Source organism: Numida meleagris, chromosome 3, assembly GCF_002078875.1.
Source record: "Numida meleagris isolate 19003 breed g44 Domestic line chromosome 3, NumMel1.0, whole genome shotgun sequence".
NCBI classification, from domain to species: Eukaryota; Metazoa; Chordata; class Aves; order Galliformes; family Numididae; genus Numida; species Numida meleagris.
In genome coordinates, this window is record NC_034411.1 from 20,799,039 (window position 1) to 20,819,804 (window position 20,766).

Consider the following 20,766-nt stretch of genomic DNA (forward strand, 5'->3'; position numbering starts at 1 on the left):
TTAAATACAAGCTGGAAATCTGTCCATTAGATTAAAAGGCAATAAAAGCATCGTTACTTACCTGTTCACAGAGAAGGATGGTTCTGATTTCTAGTCTGTGTGACAGACTGGATCCCAAGAGGAGCATTCGTAAAGGAAGCTCTTCAAAATAGTTCTATATCTTCTTCATGAGTTGCTCATTTCATTTCTCCATCTCTTCAATCAAAACAATGACTGATAGGAGAGAAATGGCTGTTCAAAAGACATAAAAGCCTTGTCCTGGTTCTAAAAGAATCAGCATATTAAAAGCAACTTTTCTTGATTGCAGACTTATGATCTATGCAACTTTCTCTTAAGCACAGTTCAATCCCAAACAATGAGTGCATACAAACGGTGTCTTCTTACTTATCACATCTGTTCCTGGTGTGAATACAGAGATGCAAGTGCTGACTTCAGTAAGAAAAATACCTTTTTTTTTTTTTTTTAAATTTTCTTGTTATTCCTGCTGCACCAACTTAACTGAGGGAATTTGAGTTATAGCTCTTCACTGTCATCACCAGAACTATGGGATAATTAAAGGACTAGTCAGTTATTCGTATGCAAATTTACTGCCTCGGTGAGATTTAAAGCATAGCTTATCCTTCAGAGCATTTGTCACCTTTTGTTATCTGCTAGAAGACACAAAGCTAGCAGATTAAATGTTTAGTTGCCTGATTTCATCTAAGTCTGTGAGGGAGATAAAGTTTCTCTTCCACTTGCCACCTGGGCATATTTTATTTTGAAGTTGCTGGAGATATTAATTTTCCAAAAGAGAAGGTTTAAGCTCCTTCCTGCACAACTGTTGCTTTATTTTATATACATTCTTGCCCTACATGCCTCTTAGACTCAAGACAGCTTTCAGAAGCGATGTCACTAGGATGAGTTTGGAATAGCAGCATCATTCTACATAAAACTTATAGCAAGACATTGCTGTAACTTATCTTCTGCAGTTTACACTATTTTCCACAACATTCTGTTGATGTTTTAAATCCTTTAACTATACATAAGAAACATCAATGATCAGTATGGAATGGAAACAATATGCCTGTGGTATTCGGACCTTCCCACCTGCTACTGCGGCCTCTAATTCTTCCACTTTAAGTTCCTCAGTTTCAATTTTGCTGCGACACAACTTGTCAACAAATTCTCTCAGAGGTAAAGTAATCCAAAAAGCAGATCTGAGTAAGTGCATTTTTAAAGAAATGGAGAAAAAAAAAACAGAGTAGTGCTCATATGAAATCTAGTTTATCCTTTGGTCACTTAATGCACATAACAGAGCCTGGTGATGGAACGTGCACACCCTGGGCTGTATGCATGTATTCCTTACACACATGCACAATGTGAATTCAATGTCCCGAGGAAAGGGAGGACATTCTTCAGGGTGCACACACATCTGCAAAAAAAAAAAAAAAAAAAACTCCTAATACCTGTTTCTAAGATGTTAAAGATCAGATATTGATAGCTGAGCACTTTTTATGACTGACACGTACACTTCAGCTGTTCACAGAATTGTAGGTTTTGGAGACCTCTGGAGATCATCAAATCCCACTCCCCTGCTAGAATTTTACTCCTGCAGCACAGAAATTTGCTTTCCTACGGGCTCCTTACCAATCATATCCTTAGCACTGAACATGCAGGGTGCGTTACCGCTTCCTAGATCTTATTTTTTATAGCACCTTCCAAGAGAAATATCACCCAGGACACATTCTGATGCCCATTTCCAAGCAGGCTGCACTGAGTGAACATTACTGCTATGCTTGTTCCACCTTGTCTTCCCCACCGCATCATTCACAGAGGCTCGTCTGCAGGAGCACAATGTTTGTCAGCAGCCCTAGCAGATCTAAATATTTAATCTGATGGGCTGACACGTTTTATCGCTCCTTCATCCCTCATCATCCTTCTGAAAGCGCTCTCAGCCCTCGTTCCAAGGAGACATGCTTGGGGAGGGCGAGTAGCTTTCTGGCTCCCCGCACGCACCCTGACAACCTTTACCGATGCAGAACAGCCGGCTGAGAGCTAAAATTAACACAGGCGAGCTATAAATAGAAGCCGCTGAAAGAGCTTTCAAAATGCCCTATAAACGCTGAGAGGGGGAGGGCGACTTCACCGGGAGCCCCGAGGGGAAGGCGGGCAGCCATACCCGCAGGCCTCCTCCCCGCGCGGCCGCCGTTGCCAGGCAGAGACCCGTTGCCCGGAGCTGCTGCGTGGGGCCGGGGCTGTGCAGGAGGGCCTCAGCGGGCTCCCTCCACCTGCGAGCTGAAACACAGCCCACAGCTGGAGCCTGCCTGCGGGAGGGAGCACCGAGGTAGGTTTAATAAGAGGGGAAAGGAGAGCTGGAGTCAGGGACTGAAGCACCGAGGGTGAGCAGCTGGGAGAGGAGCAGGCTCAGGGGGGGTTCATCAATGCATTGTCAATTGCACCTAGACAGGGTGCGTGGAGGACAGAGCCAGGCTCTTCTCACTGGTACCCAGTGCCAGAATAAGAGGCAATGGGCACAAAGAGGAGCACAGGAGATTCCCTCTGAACACCTGGAAGCACTTTGTTGCTGTGCCAGTGAAGGAGCACTGGTACAGACTGCCCAGAGGCTGTGGTGTCTGCTCCTTTGGAGATCTTCAAAAGCTTCCTGGACATGGCCCTGGGCAGCCTGCTCTGGGTGTCCCTGTGTGAGCAGGGATTGGGCCAGGTGGACCCAAGATCCCTGCCAACCTCAGCCAGTCTGTGATGCTGTGAAATAGAATTATAGAACCATAGAATCATTTGAGTTGGAAGGGATGATTAAAGGCCATTCTAGTCCAACTCCCCTGCACTGAACAGGGACACCTACAACAGATCAGGTGCTCAAAGCCCCATCCAGCCTGACCTTGAATGTCTCCAGGAATGGGTATCCATCACCTCTGTGGCCAACCTGTGCCAGTGCCTCACCATCACAATTGTAAAAAAAAACCCCAAAAAACCCCCAAAAAACCCCCAAAAAACCCCCAAAACAAACCAAAACAAACCAAAACAAACCAAAACAAACCAAAACAAACCAAAACAAACCACACCACACACACACCTTCCTCCTTATATCTGCTAATCTCCCCTCTTTTAGTTTGAAACCATTTCCCCTTTTCCTATCACAGCAGACCCTGCTAACAGGCCTGTCCCCTTCTTTCCTATAGCTGATGCCCTCCCTCCCCCCCCCGCCTTTAGATACTGAAAGGCCACTCTCAGGTCTCCCTGGAGTCTTCAACTGTCTCAGCCAGTCCTCATTGTACATATGTTCCACCCCTGGGATCATTTTTGTGGCCCTCCTCTGGATGCTCTCCAACAGATCCATGTGTCTCCTGCACTGAGGACTCTATATCTGGACACAGTACTCCAGGTGAGGTCCCACCAGAGCAGAGGAGAGCAGCAGAATCACCTCCCTATACTTGCTGACCATGCTTATATACTGTAGAGTCCCATTCAGAAGTAATGGAACTCAAGGTCCTCCCCTGCAAAGACTTCTAGGATTGTGTCTAAATTTAATAAGAGCTTTACAGTTTGCTGCTGCAGCTGCAAACAGCTCTACGGTGGAAAAGGTCTCTTAGGGCAAACTTTGATTGCAACTAGCAGGCCTCCAGTTGAGAGCTGCCTGTGCCTTAAGAGAGCAAGCAGCAGGGAATTACATTTAATACCTCCTCCTTTCAGTTCTGACGTTATTTCAGCAAGTAACAGCAGGGCTCCCCTACTACGCTGTATGATCTTGCTCTGATAACTAATTTCTCTTCGTAACAGGAATGCTTTTGCTTGCTCAGTGAAAAAAAAAAAAATCATGTGCCTGTAAAGCCTGGTAGCTTAACAGTGCTGTAATTTTAAACAGTGTTGTTTTGTCCTACAGCATGCTCTGCTTTGGTTTTTGTTCTAACATGTGGCTTGTGTCATTAGAAAAGAAGAAAAAGCAAATAAATAAAAATTAGGAAGTTTTCGTACTTTGCCATAGAGCATTTTATTCCTGAGGAAAAAAAATCTGGGTATACATGATGAAGCCAATACCCTACAGCAAATGCTCGTGCATCTGATCATTCTCAGTCCCACTTCAGAGAGATGCATTATAATCAGGTGCATTTTTGCTGAACTGCTAGTAGAAAATGGCTATTTTCAGAAAATGGAAATTTTGATTGCAATGGTGCACTAAAACCAGACACTTTGGATAGTTCATTTTAAAGAATCTTCACCTGCCAGCAAAGCCCTTTTTCCACCAAGCCCTGCTGGAATCTGAATAATCTAGTTGAGTATATAGTGTCTGAATGAAGAACAGAGGTGTGGCCCATCTGTTGTCGCAAATACACGTGTACCTGCCCTCGTGTTTCTTTGTACCTTGTGCCTGGAAACAATGAGCTCCCAGAGGATCAAACTGTGACTTTGTTAAAGTCAATGTCAAAATCATTATGGACTTCAGTGGGAGCTTGAACAAGCAATTTAAAATGGCAAACTGAAAATAAAGATCATCCTCTAAATAAGAGAAATGGATGCATATTTGAGGTTTGGGAAACAAACTCATTCACATAAGAAGAGCTGTTGGTTGTCCACAAATGCAGAGACCCAGTATCTTTCTTGAAAAGCAAAGCAGTATAAGAAGTTGAGTTTAAGCAAATAAAATCATAAAGATCCGGTCAGTGCTGGCAGCCTGATCAATGAAGACACTGAGAATTCTTCATTCTCTTGCAGCTCTTTACAACTGGTTACCCCCTTTCTGCATGTGATGCGAGTCCTTACAGGAAGTTTTTATGCCTGTCACTCAACAAAGATGCATTATAACACTATTATTTTCACCTTACAATATCTGATATTCAACTTCATAACACAAAAAAATATTCATGCTGACTTCACAACTTAGAATTCTCCCCTCACAAGAACTCGTTGGTCTCCCTCTCAGCTAAGTTTATCCCTAATAACCAATAGCATATTTTTTCCTGTCTTTCAATGCCACATTGACTTTCAGTAGATTTAGGTATCAGTGGCTGTAACGTAATGGAAAGCACAGCAATGACAACAGAGGAGCAAGGTCCTAGGCTGCAGCAAGTAAGAATATGCTCAAATGCAATAGCCATGGGCATAGAAACAAAGCAAAGAAACTACTTACCTTCAGAAGACCTCAGGTACACAGGGATCTCCACTAAGATACCTCCACTGCCAACCCTTAAATGAGGTCTGGGAAGGGGGTAGATCCTAGCTCCACCAGGTGCAGTCACTCAGGTGCACTGCATGCACTTGGGCTCCCCTGGGTTGGTCCTGCCTTCCCACCAGGTGCTCTATCACTGGTTCAGGCTATGACTTAGCATTTCCGCTACAGTGGTTGTCTTTATTTAATTTAAAACTTTCAAGTTGTTGATTTGGCCTTATTGCTTGAAGTGCCACAGCATACAGCTAAGAGGAGGAACATGTGGAAAGTCTCCAAGTGTTAACATAACATTTAAAGGAATTCAAGGGAGCTGCTGAAGTAACCACTGATGCTACAAAGTATTGATAAGACCAAGATCTTGTTTCTCATCCTTCTAATTGTTTAGAGAAGACACAAACTGGTAGATATCAACTATACTGAATTCTAATAGATATATTATGAATAATAACAAGGATCTTTCTTTATTCAGACGGTAACTTCCGAGTGTTAGAAGTAAAAGACCTAATATGAGAACAAGAATAAATTAATATACGTCTATATTTCTTTCAAAAGTCTTTCTCAGGTACCTGAAAGTCTGGATCCTGGTGGCAGAAAGCAGAACTAGATGAACTGCAGTTGTGATACAAACAGCAATCATTTCTTTGATGTACGTCAGAAGAAGTTACAGAAAGCTCGGCTTCTGCACTAGTTTATTTATACTGGCTCTGTCTTTACCGCCTCAGTCATGCTTCCTACCTCCTCCTGTGGGTTCTTTGGCACGTAGGAACAGATGCATTGCTGTTCCCACTGTCCTTATGCTAGAGGCTTTGTGACTAAGATGGAGCAGAGCTGCTTATTGGCTTTTGGCCACTGAGAGCTGTTTGCCTGCTCTGGAGGAATTTCCAATTTGCTAGCATCCAGTGTTTCACCCTCCCTTGTCACTTGTTACAGTGTAGAACTACCCACATTTGTGGCCAATCTTGAATTTGCTCTGACACCTGATGTGGATTACACCCCACTGGTGCCGAAGGTACTGAAGTGAGCTTCCTGGCAGCCCCGCCAGTACACAGCATGCCCCTGAAGAGACATAAAAAAACGTTCTCAGGTTTTTCACCTCCCCTTCAACCATTAATCTGTTATTTCTATCTGCTGCAGCTGCTACAAGAAAGAGGCTGTGTTACCTTTGTGAACTGCTGAAACTCGTAGCTAACTGCTGTGAGCCAGCAGGTTTCAAATATGAACCACAGTTCCTTGTGAAGATCTTATGCTCAAGACAGGCACCTTTGACCTATCACATGGCCCATCAGTGGTGATTTACACTCCTCTGGGTTTAAAAATGGAAAGCAGTAATAATAGAATAAGATTAAATGGTACAATAATTTAATAGAATGAAATTATTATCTTCTTCATGTAGTTCATTCATGTAACGCTGTAGTTCTAGCAACTGTGCTGAATACACCTTCACTGGGCAATGCGTTATACCTGACAAAAAGGAGGAAAACTTGGTAATTCCTCACTATATGGAACAAACTGGCTTTAAAATTTCTTGCTTTGTCAAGCAATAAAACATCATTGTCACGTCATATTAGATGTAGTAGAAGTGTGTGCATAAGCAGAGGGAAACCAACTAAGTAGAAGAACAAGTATCTAAAATTAGGGGGGAAGAGACATCAATCAGCAGCTGCTCGGGTTGAATATACTTGTCTGTACTCTTTTTCATTGTTTTATCTCTTATTTAAAGTACATTGTGATTTTTAAATAGATACAATTCAAATGTAACTTGCCATTCTCTGGCAGCTAGATACATAGATAACATTTACAGCAAGAATATTGCTGTATGAAGCACTGTTAACTGTGAGTGCATTTTTATTTTTTTCTATTTTTCACTTGGCATTATTTACAGTTTCAGCCTCAGTAGACAAGACCTCAAATATTAAATAAAACATGCAACACTGGCAGAGCCTGCATTGCTTCTGGGTGGAGGTCAGCAGCCCCCATGCATTCTGCAGCTTTTCCTGGCTCAAAGCAAGGGACATGAGTTATCAGCCCAGCTATACAGACAGAAGAAACCAAGTCCAAATATATTTTTTCTATCCTGTAGCTACTGAAATAAAAGTATCTAAAATAGGGAAATATTTTATGAGATATTTCTGCTCTGCACATGACAAGAAGTTAATCTAGTCAAATACGTCTGCAACACTGGCCATAAGTAGATGTCTGGGAAACTATAAGAACAGGGCAAGAGTGCAATACTTTGCCCTTATACTCCATTTTTCGTTTCTCATCCCTTTGGGGGAAAGTGGCCTTTAATCTTTGGCTAACCATTGTGATGGACACATAAACCTCAAGGTTTTCTAACAGCACCCTCTCATGTTTCACTGCTTATTTGTTCTTCAGTTATTTCTTGTGACTTGCTGATTGGGCTGTGTTGATGTTTAAATCTTAGAGATCGAGACTCATTGTGTGAGGTACCCATCTATGCAGAGAAGAAGACAGCTATTGCCCTGAGAAAGTTTAAATCACTAGTTTAACTAGACAAGACAGATGGGAAGAGAAAAGGTACACAATGTTGTCTTTGATGCTCTACGTTATGCACTAATTATAAACATATTCCTAAAGTCATTCCTAGGCTGGTAGATAGAACATTGCTGCAGAGCCAGGGCAGCAGAACCATTCATAGCAATTTGAAGCTCAAGGAAATTTCCACTACCACAGTACTCGACCTTCTTCCCAGGGAATAGAGAGAAAGCATTTGCTTCCTCAGGGAGCGGGCTGAGCATCCTGGCTGAGTGGGATGCGTATCATTATCTGGATGCTGCCACAGACCTAGTCACCAGAGAAAGGAATACTTCCATAGAGCATGTCCACTGCAATTCTTGGACTCTGGGAAAAGGGAGAAACCATACTGCATCCATCCTGCCAAAGTCAGCCTTCTCCCCATTGAGAAGAAATAGAATTTTGGAAGGGGCATGGGGGTAGAAGTGATTTTAAGGCTTGATTTTTCTAAGGAGTCTAAAATAATTTAAATAATGTGCCAGCAGCAGGTTCGTATCCATCAGAAGAGACAACATGAATTTATTTATATCTTGCTTTTACTTGCCTGGGATGGGGCTGTATTTCTTGTTGATAAATGAGATCTGAAGTGCTTCATTTACAACATGCTTATTTTAGAAAGTCCTAAAAGGGTTCCTGCCTTTGTTGAAAGAACTACTTGATCATTGCCCACTGAAATCCACTGAGTTACCACAGCATGGCTGCACTCTTGAGAAGTAGCTCAGTTACTTTCTCAGGCAATCAAGTCATTTGCTCTTCCTCAATTAGAGCTTATATATCAATGAACAGACTCCCCATTGGTAATGATTTCTCTCATTTGGGTACTGCATAAAGGGCAGCAATTTTCAGATGAGCATTGGCCCGTGTTCCACAGAAAAGCCCAATGAGGGTGATTATTCATCCTGCAGGACATGAGTATAGACTAATCATTACTTGAGCAACCCTCAGCTATTTAATTTGGATAAAAGGGCAGATACAATTATGGTGCTCTTTCTATTTATTTAAGATTCTTTAAAGTTTACTAGGAAAATACAAGTTTGTTTTGGATGAGAAGTAATTGATACATCTGTAGGTGCCAAGAAATGACGTGCATACGTGAGTGAAAATGGCTGAGCTGTTATGAAAAGAAAGACAGCCTTCTAAAATATATTGCTAGTTAAGCCGTGTTCTGTTCTGCAAATGAAAAGAGATGGAGAATAAAGATCAGAATCAGCCTCTACAGTTAATTTTTCCACATACTTTGATGGTTTTCTTATTGTCTTCTGTTCTTGTTTTTCTGCCTGTACAGGTACCCAAACTATAACATCTCTCTTTTACATCAAAGGGATTTGATAAAGAGCTGCCCTGTTCTTTCTTCCTTTCATCTGTCTCTCCTTGCTTCTCTGTGTGTTTTTTTTTTTTCTGTAGCTACAAGTGGATACCACCCAGTGACTGCAAAAGCATTTGAAAAGAAGTCTCCTTGCTCCACGAAGAAACTTTAGATCTGAGAGCACATTGCCAAAATTGGATCACCCTGATCAGTGGGAGTATAGCCTGGGTCTGGGCACGTGTGTATGTTTACAGCAGCTCTTTAGGGTGTCACTTATGTACCTGCAACAGCTGCTTAATTTTCCACAAGTTCTTAATAGCTAATTGTATGGCTTAAGATATCAGATAAGTAAATACCACAAAGTGAAAACGTTCGTCTCTTCATGCAGTACAAGTATGGTAGGTTTTGGCAAAGATAGTCAAGTTCCACAGGAAGGTCAAAAATTAAGAAAAATAAATGATATTTGAATGCATATTAGAACCCCTCTACTGTAGTAAATGAGATGGGAATAGGGTTTGAAATCATCAAAATAGTGCCTTCTATTTTTTTTAATACATTGAATTTGGAGGCTTTGTCTTGTATGTTCCCCAGGCTTTTCCCAGGGCTTTTACATTTTTAATCTATTTATACCAGATTAAGTCCAGAGAAATCCAGAGCAAGGTCTCCCAGGGGTTCAGGACTCAGTGCATCCAGCTCCAAAGTTCTCAAAACTTTAGTTTCCTGCTGCTCAACTGGAAGGCAAAATGTGAGATGTAGCTTTCAAGTTCATAAGATAGAGAGAATGCTATTTCCACCAAGCAGGCAAATGGCAAGTGTTGGAGTGGCCACAGGCCTCTACAAAGAGGCAAGCCATGTGACGGGACCTCGGTGTGGTCTTCCTAGTACCTAAAGGGGGCCTACAGGAAAGATGGGGAGGGACTGTTTATCAGGGACTGCTTTACCAGAACAAGGGGTAACAGCTTCGAACTAAAAGAGAATAGATTTAGGATAGATATAAAGAAGAAAGTCTTCATGATGAAGGTAGTGAGGCCCTGGCACAGACTGCCCAGAGAAGCTGTGGGTGTCACATCCCTGGAGACACTCAAGGCCAGGTTGGATGGGGCCCTGGGCAGCCTGAGCTGGTGGGTGACAGCCCTGCCCACAGCAGGGCACTGGGGCTGGGTGGACTTTAAGGTTCCTTCCAACCTAAACCGTTCTATGATTTTATTCTGTGAAATAAGGTGTACCAAATAATCAGTTCTGAGCACTAAATACTGTATAGATATCTCAAACACTGTAGTGCTGTACTCCTGTGGATAAAGGTTCATTTTGTTTTACCCAAACATACTCTATCAATAGGAAACACCTGGAAACATTTTCAAACATAAATTCCCATGTTAAATATGCTTTATCAGATCTGTTTCTGTTTCAAAACTATACTAAACTTTCCACATTGCCATCAGTGGGAACAGCCTCATGTGTGACTAATCGTTAACCATACTATAGTATTCACTGATAAATATTTAAGTATGAATATGTGAAACAGGATAGTCTATCAGTAGTGAATTAGTACAAGAGACTAGAGTCCAGGCATGTCCAACCTGCTGGCCGCATGCAGCTCAGCCCAGCTTGCAGTGCGGCTGCCTCTTGCCCCCCGCCATCATGGCGGCAGCTCTTCCCGCCAAGAGGCCCGACCCCTCAGAACCAACCAAACACCAATGTGCTATTAACGCCATCTAGCCTGAAATAAGGGCATGGGGAGGGCACAGTGCAGTGCTAACTCAAGTTATGGCAAATCAGTTCATGCATTTTGATACACTGGCTGAACACAGTCCTGCAAACAGAGAAGAATATGAAGCTGTGCTTTCCAATTTGATAAAGAAATTTGAGAATGCGTTTCAAGACTGACTAAAAAATCATCAGTTTTTTGGTTTATTTGTGACTCCATTTTTAGTCAACGTAAATACATTAGCTGTGAATTTTCAAGCGGAATGTATAGAGTTGCAATTAAAAATTTGGTCATGTCTCTTTCCCAGACTTTTATAAGCCCTCTTTTATTAGAGAGAAATACCCCTCACCTCTGCCCTAGTGTTACATAAACAGTCACATAGCCCACTGGTTTTATGCTTTTGTTGCTCTCTTTTTTAAGTGTTTTAATAAAAAACATTAAAAATTAAGTTTTGTTATATATATATAACTACAGTATATATTTTGTGAGGGCTGCTCTGAAATTTAATGCCTCCTATTTTATTATGTTGGCCTAAAATGTCAGAAGCAGATGATGGTGTTACAGCAGCAGAGGCTGAACCTTCCCAACTGTGTTCTGTTACATATTGTTGCCATGTGAAAGATGGCAGCAGTGGGGCAGTCTGACACAATGGTGTCTGCCATGGATGCAAGTATGAAGCAAAGGTGTGTCACTGAATTCTTCCATGGCACTTGTGGACATTCATTGATACTTGCTGAATGCTTATGGAGACCCAACAGTGGATGTGAGCACAGTGACGCAGTGAGTGGTGTATTTCAGAAGTGAGAACAGTAACAGCAACAGTGGGTCATCTCTGCTGGTACAGATTTTCACAAGTACAGCATGAAGGCTTTGTTCATCAGTGGCGAAAATACATAGCTAATGGTGGTGACTATGTGGAAAAATAGTGTTTTCTAGCTGAGAATTTGCTCAATCAAACAGTGTTTTTGTACTCTTTGTATCTGTTGTCATTTCCATGGAAAATAAATAGGAAGTATTACTTTCAGAGTGACCTACACATATGCAGCCCAAGACAATTCTTCTTCACTCAATGCAGCCCAGGAAAGCCAAAACGTTGGACAACCATGGACTAAATTAATGCCAAAACATTCAAAATAGTATTCACCATTAATTTCTGCTCTGAGAGCCAAATCTTGCAACACATAAAGCCCTGTAAATATAAGATCTGATGCAGCTCAGCAGCTTAAGAGAGGTATGTACAAAGCTACAGAATTCAAAGCCATTGCCTTCCAAGAGTGATTTTGTCACAGCAACAACTGCTTTGCCAGATGCTTTAATCTGTTTCATTGCACATCATTCAAATATTCAAAAAGAGTCTGTCTTACATCTTTGGTGAATGCCATTGGCAATGTCAAGTTGTACCTGTGCATTATTATTAGCTAGGATTTAAAGAAATGTCTCTCTTTACTGTAACTTGCATTCAGTGCTTTTTCTGTCAGCCTTTTAGGTTTGCTGTGTTTTATGTGCAAAAGAAACAATTCCCAGTGTAGCACTTTAGTATCTGTTGGCTGTGAGAAAGACCTAATTTTTCTTTTACATAGTTTACAGCCTGCATCTTCTGATAAAGAACTGCACATTGATGTGAAATAGCAAAATATCATCCATAGTGATTGAATCATTTTATTATAATGCAATAAAATTAAAGCCATTTGGCATAGGTACTGCTACAGTGTTTGGATAGGGAGACAGATTCAGGTGTTACAAAAACACAGGCAATACAAAGGAACTGAAGAGACTGCACTGACAAGAAAACACATCATTAAATAAAAATGAGCCTTTGATAGATCTGGGACTTGTTCCCTTACCTAAGGACTGTAAAGATTTGGGCTTCATCTACAAATGGATGGGTAACTATTGAGTATTCAGAACAGATTCCGTAGTATGCCTTATACCGGTGTAATAGAGGTAAGCATACATTATGGCAGATTTAGGAAAGTCATCCTTTCTGAAATTATCCCAAAACACAGCAACTTCTGTTACTGTACTTGAGCTTAAGCAAAGATAAGGCAGAAGCTCTGTGCTCTCCGCTTGCTTAGCATTCTTTCAAAGGCTATATATATATATATTAGTTTTTCCATACTAAGAAAAGAAAAATTAATAGCTCATGTATAGTTAATGAATTATTTTAGCAATAGTACTGAAGAATGGTTTTACAGTGTCTCTGCGTAAAGCCAACAAGCTTGTGTTAAGGAGCACTGTCAAACTACTGCTTTGAAGGGACTACCTTTCGGATTTAGTAGCGTGCATCGGACACTTCCATTGTTTCACGGTCAGATGATTTCCCATGGAGAAGGGTGTATTTTATTTGAGGCCTGATCTGAAAGTTAACTGGTACATTACTAATGTTACCACCTTGGTTAGGCTCTGGCTCTGTGTTTGGTGTTGGATCACCACAATGGGCCATAGTAACTGGAATACAGTAGGTATCCATCTGTATCATTGGTTTTCAAGAGTATCTCTTGCCAAGATCATTGCCTTTCTGCATGATTTTCTACAGGAAAATGTACCATTACTGGAAGCTTTTAGGTGTCCATAAGTAAAAAATTGTTACAGCTTCCAAAACTGCAGTGTTTCTTCTCATGAGAAAGAAAATACTGTATATTAGCTATTTAGATAAAGATGAAAATAGATGTCCTGAGGTTTAGCCACTGCCCTGGTACTCAGGAAATCAGGTTTCATTTTTCTGCCACTGAATCTCTTCATCTTGTTACAATGAGCCAATCACTTATTCTTTTTCAGCCTCTGAAATGAAGATAATACTTTTTTTCCACCACCTTCTGTTTATCTGGTTTGCAAATTTCAGCTGCAAACTCTCTGGGTATGTTAATGAGTGACTGACTATTTCTGCAGAGCCTGGGACAGAGAACAGATCCACAGGAAGTCACCAGAATTCAAACAGCAGCAACGCTACTGTGTGCGTTAGCTTTTGTGAATGCACACGTAGGTGACTAGCTGCTTAAATGTCCGCCCCTCTTGTGTTCCATCTTAACAACTGTTCAGTTACACCACATATTACACATAGTATGCATATACTAATTAAATATATTTGGGCCAAGCAGTTACATTTCTGATATATTCATGTTCCATTTTTATCTATTGCTCAGTCAGAGCAGTTTCCCCCTGAAATGGCAGCGAACAATTATGTTGGGCAAAGATGGTAGGACTGGACACAAGTAGATACTAAATTTCTCTTTGTTCTAAAGTACTATATGACTGTCCTTCTATCTGCCATGCCTTTCACAGATATCTGACATAAAAAGAAAAAGGGCTTAGAAGCAAAGGTTTAGCCAATGATAATTCATATTTCAAAAGAAATAAAAGAATTGAAATCATTTTGAGTAATTTACAGTGAGATTAAACTAATTTGCTTAAGTCTTCAGCCAGTACGTGTGAAGGTATGATTAAGTTCACTGGTTTTAAAAAATGAATTAAAACACTGAAGAAATATAGCTAATTTTTTTAAAATGTTTCAAATGTTTTGATATGTTCCCTTGGATTTGAGAGAAGTAACTTCCTTTGTCCATATCCTGTTGTGACTATAGAGGGATATTTTCAAAAGATTAAAAAAAAATGCTGACCTTTTGATGATTGTATTAACTTAGGGACACATGACAATTAGAAATATGAGCACAGAGGAAAAGCAATAACGTTTACTCAGATAACCCCCATTTATTTCATACTGTGTTTATTTTAAGCTGGTGATCTAAGGTGACAGAATTTGATCCAAAAGAAAGGCTTGGTCATAGATTCTTCTAAGAAAGCACAGTTAATGATACTCATGGCTCCCTGCATCTGTATCTCTTGAAGAAGGTTATCCCAGACAAGGGATTTTGCCAAAAACTGAGCTACTGATGGTGAGTTATGAATTTTGCAAATGATCTGAGAATATGAGATGCAAGACTGAGACTTACGTCCTCTGCAAAAACAAATTCTTTGTCAGGCAACACCAAATCAAGCTGTAATCACTTTCTGAACTCTCTGTCCTTAGGCTTTGGCTATAGCTGTGTCTACACAACCAAAGTTATGGCAAAGCCTGTGAAGCCAAAAATTATCCTGAAATGTGTATGTGAGAGCACAAGTGTTCCTTTGTTTAGCAGTGAGATGCTCCTGGTTCCTTCCTCAAATTACAATGCTGTCTTGAAACCAAAGGAAGAATTGCATTGATTTTTCTTGTTCTGATGGCCTCTAGCCTGTCCTTTGACATTCCAGATCATCTCTAAGGAGATGTTTCCTTTACAACTCACAGATCTAATCAGACAAATACAAGTTCTCCATTAAGCTATTTCCACTGGTGGGCAGCTCTTTGGAATTCTTTGCCAGCTGGCTCACCTGCTTAAGGAGCATAGACTTAAAGTCTTTGAATATATCTGGGGGAGATTGTGCCTGCACATTACATTGGTGACTGAATTACTTCAGGTTAACAAGGAACAAGTTTAAACTAAACAAAAATAAGTTTTTAAACAGAAGAACAGCTATTTAAATTATAATTAAAATGATTACTGGAACTTCTGCATATAGACAAATCCTAAATCATTTCCCTAAGCTAAAAGTTAAATATGAGGACTCAAGTTTAGTCTCTGTGATCAGACTTGAAAATTAAGGTACCAGCTTCCCCCTGATTTCAGTGGGAGTTAGGGATTACTTTTGAAAAACATACCACTGGTAGGTAGAGACTGAAAGATGGATTTCCTATGAACTTGTGACTGTCTGGCTCCTGTGAATCTAAGGGACTGCTGAAACAGAGGTTTGGCCCCATCATCTCTTAAGGCATATCTTAAATTTACTCTGTAACTCAACTGAGATGAATTCAGCTTTCAGCACTGGGACCTATTTTCATAAAACTGGTGGGATTCAGTGAGTGTGTAATTTGTGTACTTGCAGCTTGCCCTTTAGTTGCAGTGAAGGGGGCTTCTGTGCTTACTTTGCTGCGTTGGGCCTGACTTTTCTAGGTCTCACTTCTGTGCTGTGTTACCCTATACTATTTTGTAGAGTATCTTTAGAAAATCTTTTTACATTGTGCTTTTTTCTCCACTTCTTCCCTTGGGCACAAGCAGCACAGTAGCATTCTGCTCTGCTCCTTCTTTTGCCTGGAAGATTTATGTTTAAGAAAGGCAATGTTTCATGTTGCAAAATATGTGACATTTGCGCAATGCCATGGTTCATTTTTGTGGCCTGCAGAAAATTGCCATGTAGATGCTGTTGTAAGAGAATATTTGCTCAGAGTATCTGGTCAAGAAGGTCATACTACTTGATAGGAATTAAAACAACAAAAAAAAATTAATCTGGCAGGGACAGTAGATTCAAATGTGCCAGCCACTTTGTACCTGTCTTAGTTGTAGCAGAGAATTCTGGCCAAGAGGTGACTCTTCTGTAATCCCCACAGGGCCTGCCAGTAGATGATCATACTTCTTAATGCTTGCTTCATATGTAACCAATACATTGTCCTTTTCTATCAAGATTCCAAGGTTATCACAGTGCCTACATATTCCTCAATGGAGCATTTCAGAGGACACCTGAGTCTCAAAAGTAGCCGTAAGTATTCAAACTGATACTTGAAATGTGTCTAACTGCTGCAATTTTGGAATAAGAGTTTGAATATGATGAGATTATTAAAGATAAACATCTTATTATAGAACCGACTGTGTCAGAGGAAAAGTGCTTCTAGCACTGTTTACTACAAAAGTCCCATCTTCTGAATTCAGGTGAGCAACTTTTCTGTTCAGGATCGTTGCCAAGACTCACTAGAAAGTTGTCCAGCTGCCTGAAGCTTCTCTTCTCAGAAATGGTATTCTGCTGTACCCTGTCAAGATCCGTATGATTTCAGTCATTTCTTAGATGCCGGCAAACTGCTCCCCTCTACTTTTGTCCTTTGTCTCTCCCTTGACAAAGCCCAGTTGCAGCCAGAGGCAGGCCATTCTGCACCTAGGGGGTGCTGCATTTTGGGACACCATCTTGTGTCCCCACCTCTGCAGTGTCATATCAGTTTCCTGAACATACACAGCAAAGAGGTGGTCCCTCTCCCCTTCACATTTAGGCTCCAAATACAAAATGAGGCAGGAGGCAGATACAAACAGGTGTAGGACTACTACAGTGGACTGCAGCTTATGGTACTGGACAGGTCTGTCCTTGCAATGCTAGAGGATACTTCTGTCAGTTTACAAAAGCAAAGCCAAGGATGATGCAGAGATGTCTAATAAAAATGATTCACTAAGAATTTGGTATTTTCAAGAATTATCAGCTAGTCATGGGATAAAGATAATCTATTTGCAGTATAGCAGCACTGCAGTTATGTTAGCCTTTTACAACTCTGTAAAAGTCATGTAACAGTACATGATACATGTAACAGTGTACATGTTCTCAAGAACATGCTTTTTATCCTATAAAAATTAAAAAGTAGAGGCTTTCAGATAGCAGTCTGATGAGTAGCAAAGTCACCTCTTGTGTTTTTCAAAAGCATATTTTTGATTTTCAGCTACATAGAAAGGACGTGTTTTGTCACTGTCATTGTGTATTAGTCAAACTTTAATACTGCTACAAGTGGATTTATGGTATGACATTATACCTCTGGACATGATATATTCTCCAGACATGATTTGCAGAAGTAATCTGTTGCAGTTCAATCAGTGCAACCTAAGTCAATTAGTCATCATACAACTACATATTTAGGACTATAATAAATGACTAGGGAAGTCATTAAAAAGTAGGAAATAAAAGGAGTCAGTGTTGAGAGACTTATCACTGTTCTTTGTATCTCATTCTTGGATTTGCATTTCCTGGAGATCTTTCCTCATGGACAAGCAAGATGCAAATGTCTTTAAGATACAATAGTGCTCAGTTAAAGGAAGATTTTCAAAAGCAGGCAACTTTCTGTGCAGTGCTTATACACAGAAAATGTTGAAATTCGTGGAAGCTTGGATATAGCAACTTGCTAGTGGTTGCATGTGGATCTGTTCCACATAAGACAACAGTAAATACTGAAATTTGATTCTGTTCAAACACAGGCTTGAGAACCCTGCCTGCCTTTACAGCACTTGGAAGGACTGCTTCAGTTTGATCTGACGTGTGCTGTCCCCATACAGATATCAGCAGAGCCTCATAGAGGTTACTAAAATTCCTGGAGTAATTCTATTTAACATTTCCCTCAAATCAAAGTTATTCAAAGATGTGAAAGAAAACAAAAGAAAGAAAATCCATTTAGAAGTTTGAGTTTTCCAGTGAGCTCATGCAAAAGCATCCTTTCTAGGAGGTTGGGGGTATTTTGATGAGAACTCACTCTATCTCCCATTTTATTGTGCTTATCCTTAAAACATGCCCTTCGAGATACAGATGTGTTTTTCATGTCCTCTTTTCAGAGGAGAAATTGAGACTCAAGAAGACAAAATGATTTGCCAAAGAACAACAGAATGTCTCTAGCAAATAAAAGAACTTGCTTTTCTTTTCTTTTTTTCTTACGTAGGAATAACCACAATACCACTTATTGCACAATGTTAGTAATTGTCTGGACCCAAGATAGAGTTAGATTATATGAAAGACAAAAAATTAGATTAAACTACTAGTGCCTTGTACATCTTCAGCATTTTAAATTTGGAGCTGTAATTTATTTTGAGAAGAATGTTCTTTTATAAATGGATTTTCCGTCCCTTTTAAATCCTTGGATATTGTTTGGATCACCACACTGTTCTTCTGTCATGCTGTCTTTTTCACTGCATGTATTGAATCCAGGCTGTCACTGCCAATCAGGGAATTATTTGGGATGTTTCCCAAAATATTATTTTCTTTTCCTTAGTGGCAAGAGCCTCTCATCGCTGTGATTTAGGGTATTGGCATTACTTGAACTCAGCAGAACTGTCCCACTTCACACCAGCTAGAAATGTTGCTGGTTATTACTGAAGAGTTTGTTCCAGATACTTTTGCCAGCAGGAGATTGCAGCAACTTTGGTAAAATTCATGTAAAAATTACATTTTTCAAGTTTTGGGAAGTGAATAACTATTGCTATCGAGGACATAAAGGCTTTAAAACAGAACATTACTTTGATCATGAGATTTCTTTAGTCTGATAGTATCATCATGCCCCTGGTTAGAGATATTGTGAGCTTTACATTTGTCTGCTTTGAGTATCAAATCCCATTGTGATACTTGTACTAATCATGCTGAATTTCATTGTAACAAAGAGATAAATGTGATTTGGTCATCATTTTCCACCAAGTTGTCCACTGTTTAAAGCAAAAATGGAGTCATTGTTTATCTTCATGTCTCTGTACCTGTTTGTGCCATGGTATAAACATTCAGGATGCATGCACTTGTTCACAGAACAATCAGAATAGAAGGTTCTGGAGTGGAAGTAGCATCACCTTTCCATGCTTGGTTGTGGTGGGATATGAGGCTGCAGCTGGACAGGCTGCTGAAAGCTGGGTCCATCCCAGTCCCTTGTCAGACCACATTACTAAATAATACTAAATGAAGCAACACATAAGACATTAGGTGTTCTGTCCTGCTCCACATTCTGGTGCTTGTCCAAAAGATGACACAATAAATTGAAGGCAAACTCCCTGGCTGTGAAAAACAGTTTGTAGTGCTGTCTCACTTGGTAGGCAAGTGATTTAGGCAAGTAAAAGCAACACAGCAAGAAAGCAGACAAATCAAGGTTGGAAAGATTGAATTCCAGTCTACCAACCCAAAATCACCTCTTTTTTCGAAATAAAATACGCACTTTGAAGTTAAGTTGTTAACTGAAATTGTACATCATGGACATGGAGGATGAAACAGACATTTACTTTGTTGTGTCAGAAAGCCGAATCTGAGTAGATTGAATAGGCTGATTATCTCAGTAAAGAGCTATTCTACATCTGTGAATCAAAAGTAAAAGGCATCTTAGCTTTCTAGTCTCAAGTATTCTATTTTTTAATATTATCTGCTAGCAACTTTCTATCTACAAATCCTGCCTGGTGATTTGAAAAGGAATCCAGAAATTATGTTTTTATTCAGAAACATCTTGAAATACAATGATCTTTCTCAGCCACCCTACAGAGTTAAAACTAAAAACAAGCAAATACTTATCCATTTCTTGACTTCTTCCCTGGGCTAATGACCGTCTGTCAGATGCAGAGACAAATTCTTCCTCACTGGAGAAACTGTGTCAGTCAGAGATTCAGAGGCGGGTTATGGTCAGTTTGTGCATAACACACTTCTGTTCTACATTCCGCTTTCTTTACTAAGCCTACTTCTGTCTTTGTGTACATCCAGTCCATTTTCCTCACTACAGACAGGTAGAGTTAGGGCTGGTATCGTCAAGAGGCAAGATGTTCTTATGCAGTTTTTTCTAGTTTTCTGTCCCAGTTTCTGCTCTTACATCATTCAAAATGTAAATGATTCTTATTATATCAGATAATAAATAGTGAGCTCTATTCTACTCCAGAGTTCTATAAGATCTGAAGCTTGTTTATTACTTTCCACAAGTAATAGTTTTCAAGTATTCAAAAATGTGCAAAATGACAATAATTTACCACTTTTTGTTATATTTTGTGTTACTCTTACTTTCTGAAATAAATTAAAGAATATTGACTTGATTTTGTTGCAATCAAAAGGTGATAAAATATTTTTAAAGCTATTATTGCTTTAAAAACAATTTAAAAGACATTTCTTGCCCTATTGGATGAACTAAGACTTATGCTTTTGCAGTTTTTTCTCCTGGATCTTCCTGCAAGCTCTCCAATCAGTACATCATTCAAGATCACATGGCTGCTCATTACAAGAAACTGACAGCTGCCAAAGGTATGTTCAGTCACCAGTGATGACACTATCCATGCAGTTGAAAGATGAAATCACATTCCAGGGTACGTTGATTGCCCTTTAGTTTTGACTCACTGATGAATTTCTTCCCCCGTCTTTGCTCCCTCTCACCTTCGTTAATTGAAGAGGTGTAGCAGAATTTAAAGCTGAGACATAACACAGTATGCTGTAAAAGAGGAGATAGGTAGACCACTTGACTGGAACTGTAACCTTGCTTTAGGAAAA

At 40.1% G+C, this 20,766-nt stretch overlaps 2 protein-coding genes across 11 annotated transcripts in view; one reads left to right on the forward strand and one right to left on the reverse strand.

Annotated features, from left to right (window-relative positions):
* Positions 1–6,086, reverse strand: part of KCNK2 (potassium two pore domain channel subfamily K member 2) — a 130,825-nt gene extending 124,739 nt beyond the window's left edge. For 3 of the 10 annotated variants that reach the window (XM_021390030.1, XM_021390041.1, XM_021390043.1), the window contains exons 1-3: positions 2,159–2,208; positions 1,087–1,411; positions 62–213 (exon numbers count right to left, since the gene is read on the reverse strand). The gene's annotated coding sequence lies outside the window, so the exon portion shown is untranslated. Of the gene's footprint in view, positions 1–61; positions 400–1,086; positions 1,412–2,158; positions 2,209–5,125; positions 5,694–5,730 lie in introns of those variants that run through there. The other 7 variants (XM_021390034.1, XM_021390033.1, XM_021390037.1 and 4 more) reach the window with 7 other exon arrangements.
* LOC110395510 (spermatogenesis-associated protein 7-like) overlaps positions 2,160–20,766 on the forward strand; it is a 51,674-nt gene continuing 33,067 nt past the window's right edge. Inside the window, exons 1-3 of the mRNA XM_021390044.1 lie at positions 2,160–2,323; positions 16,210–16,284; positions 20,431–20,523. Coding sequence (XP_021245719.1) covers positions 16,245–16,284; positions 20,431–20,523 — 133 coding nt within the window. The 5' untranslated portion in view covers positions 2,160–2,323; positions 16,210–16,244. The remainder of the gene's footprint in view (positions 2,324–16,209; positions 16,285–20,430; positions 20,524–20,766) is intronic.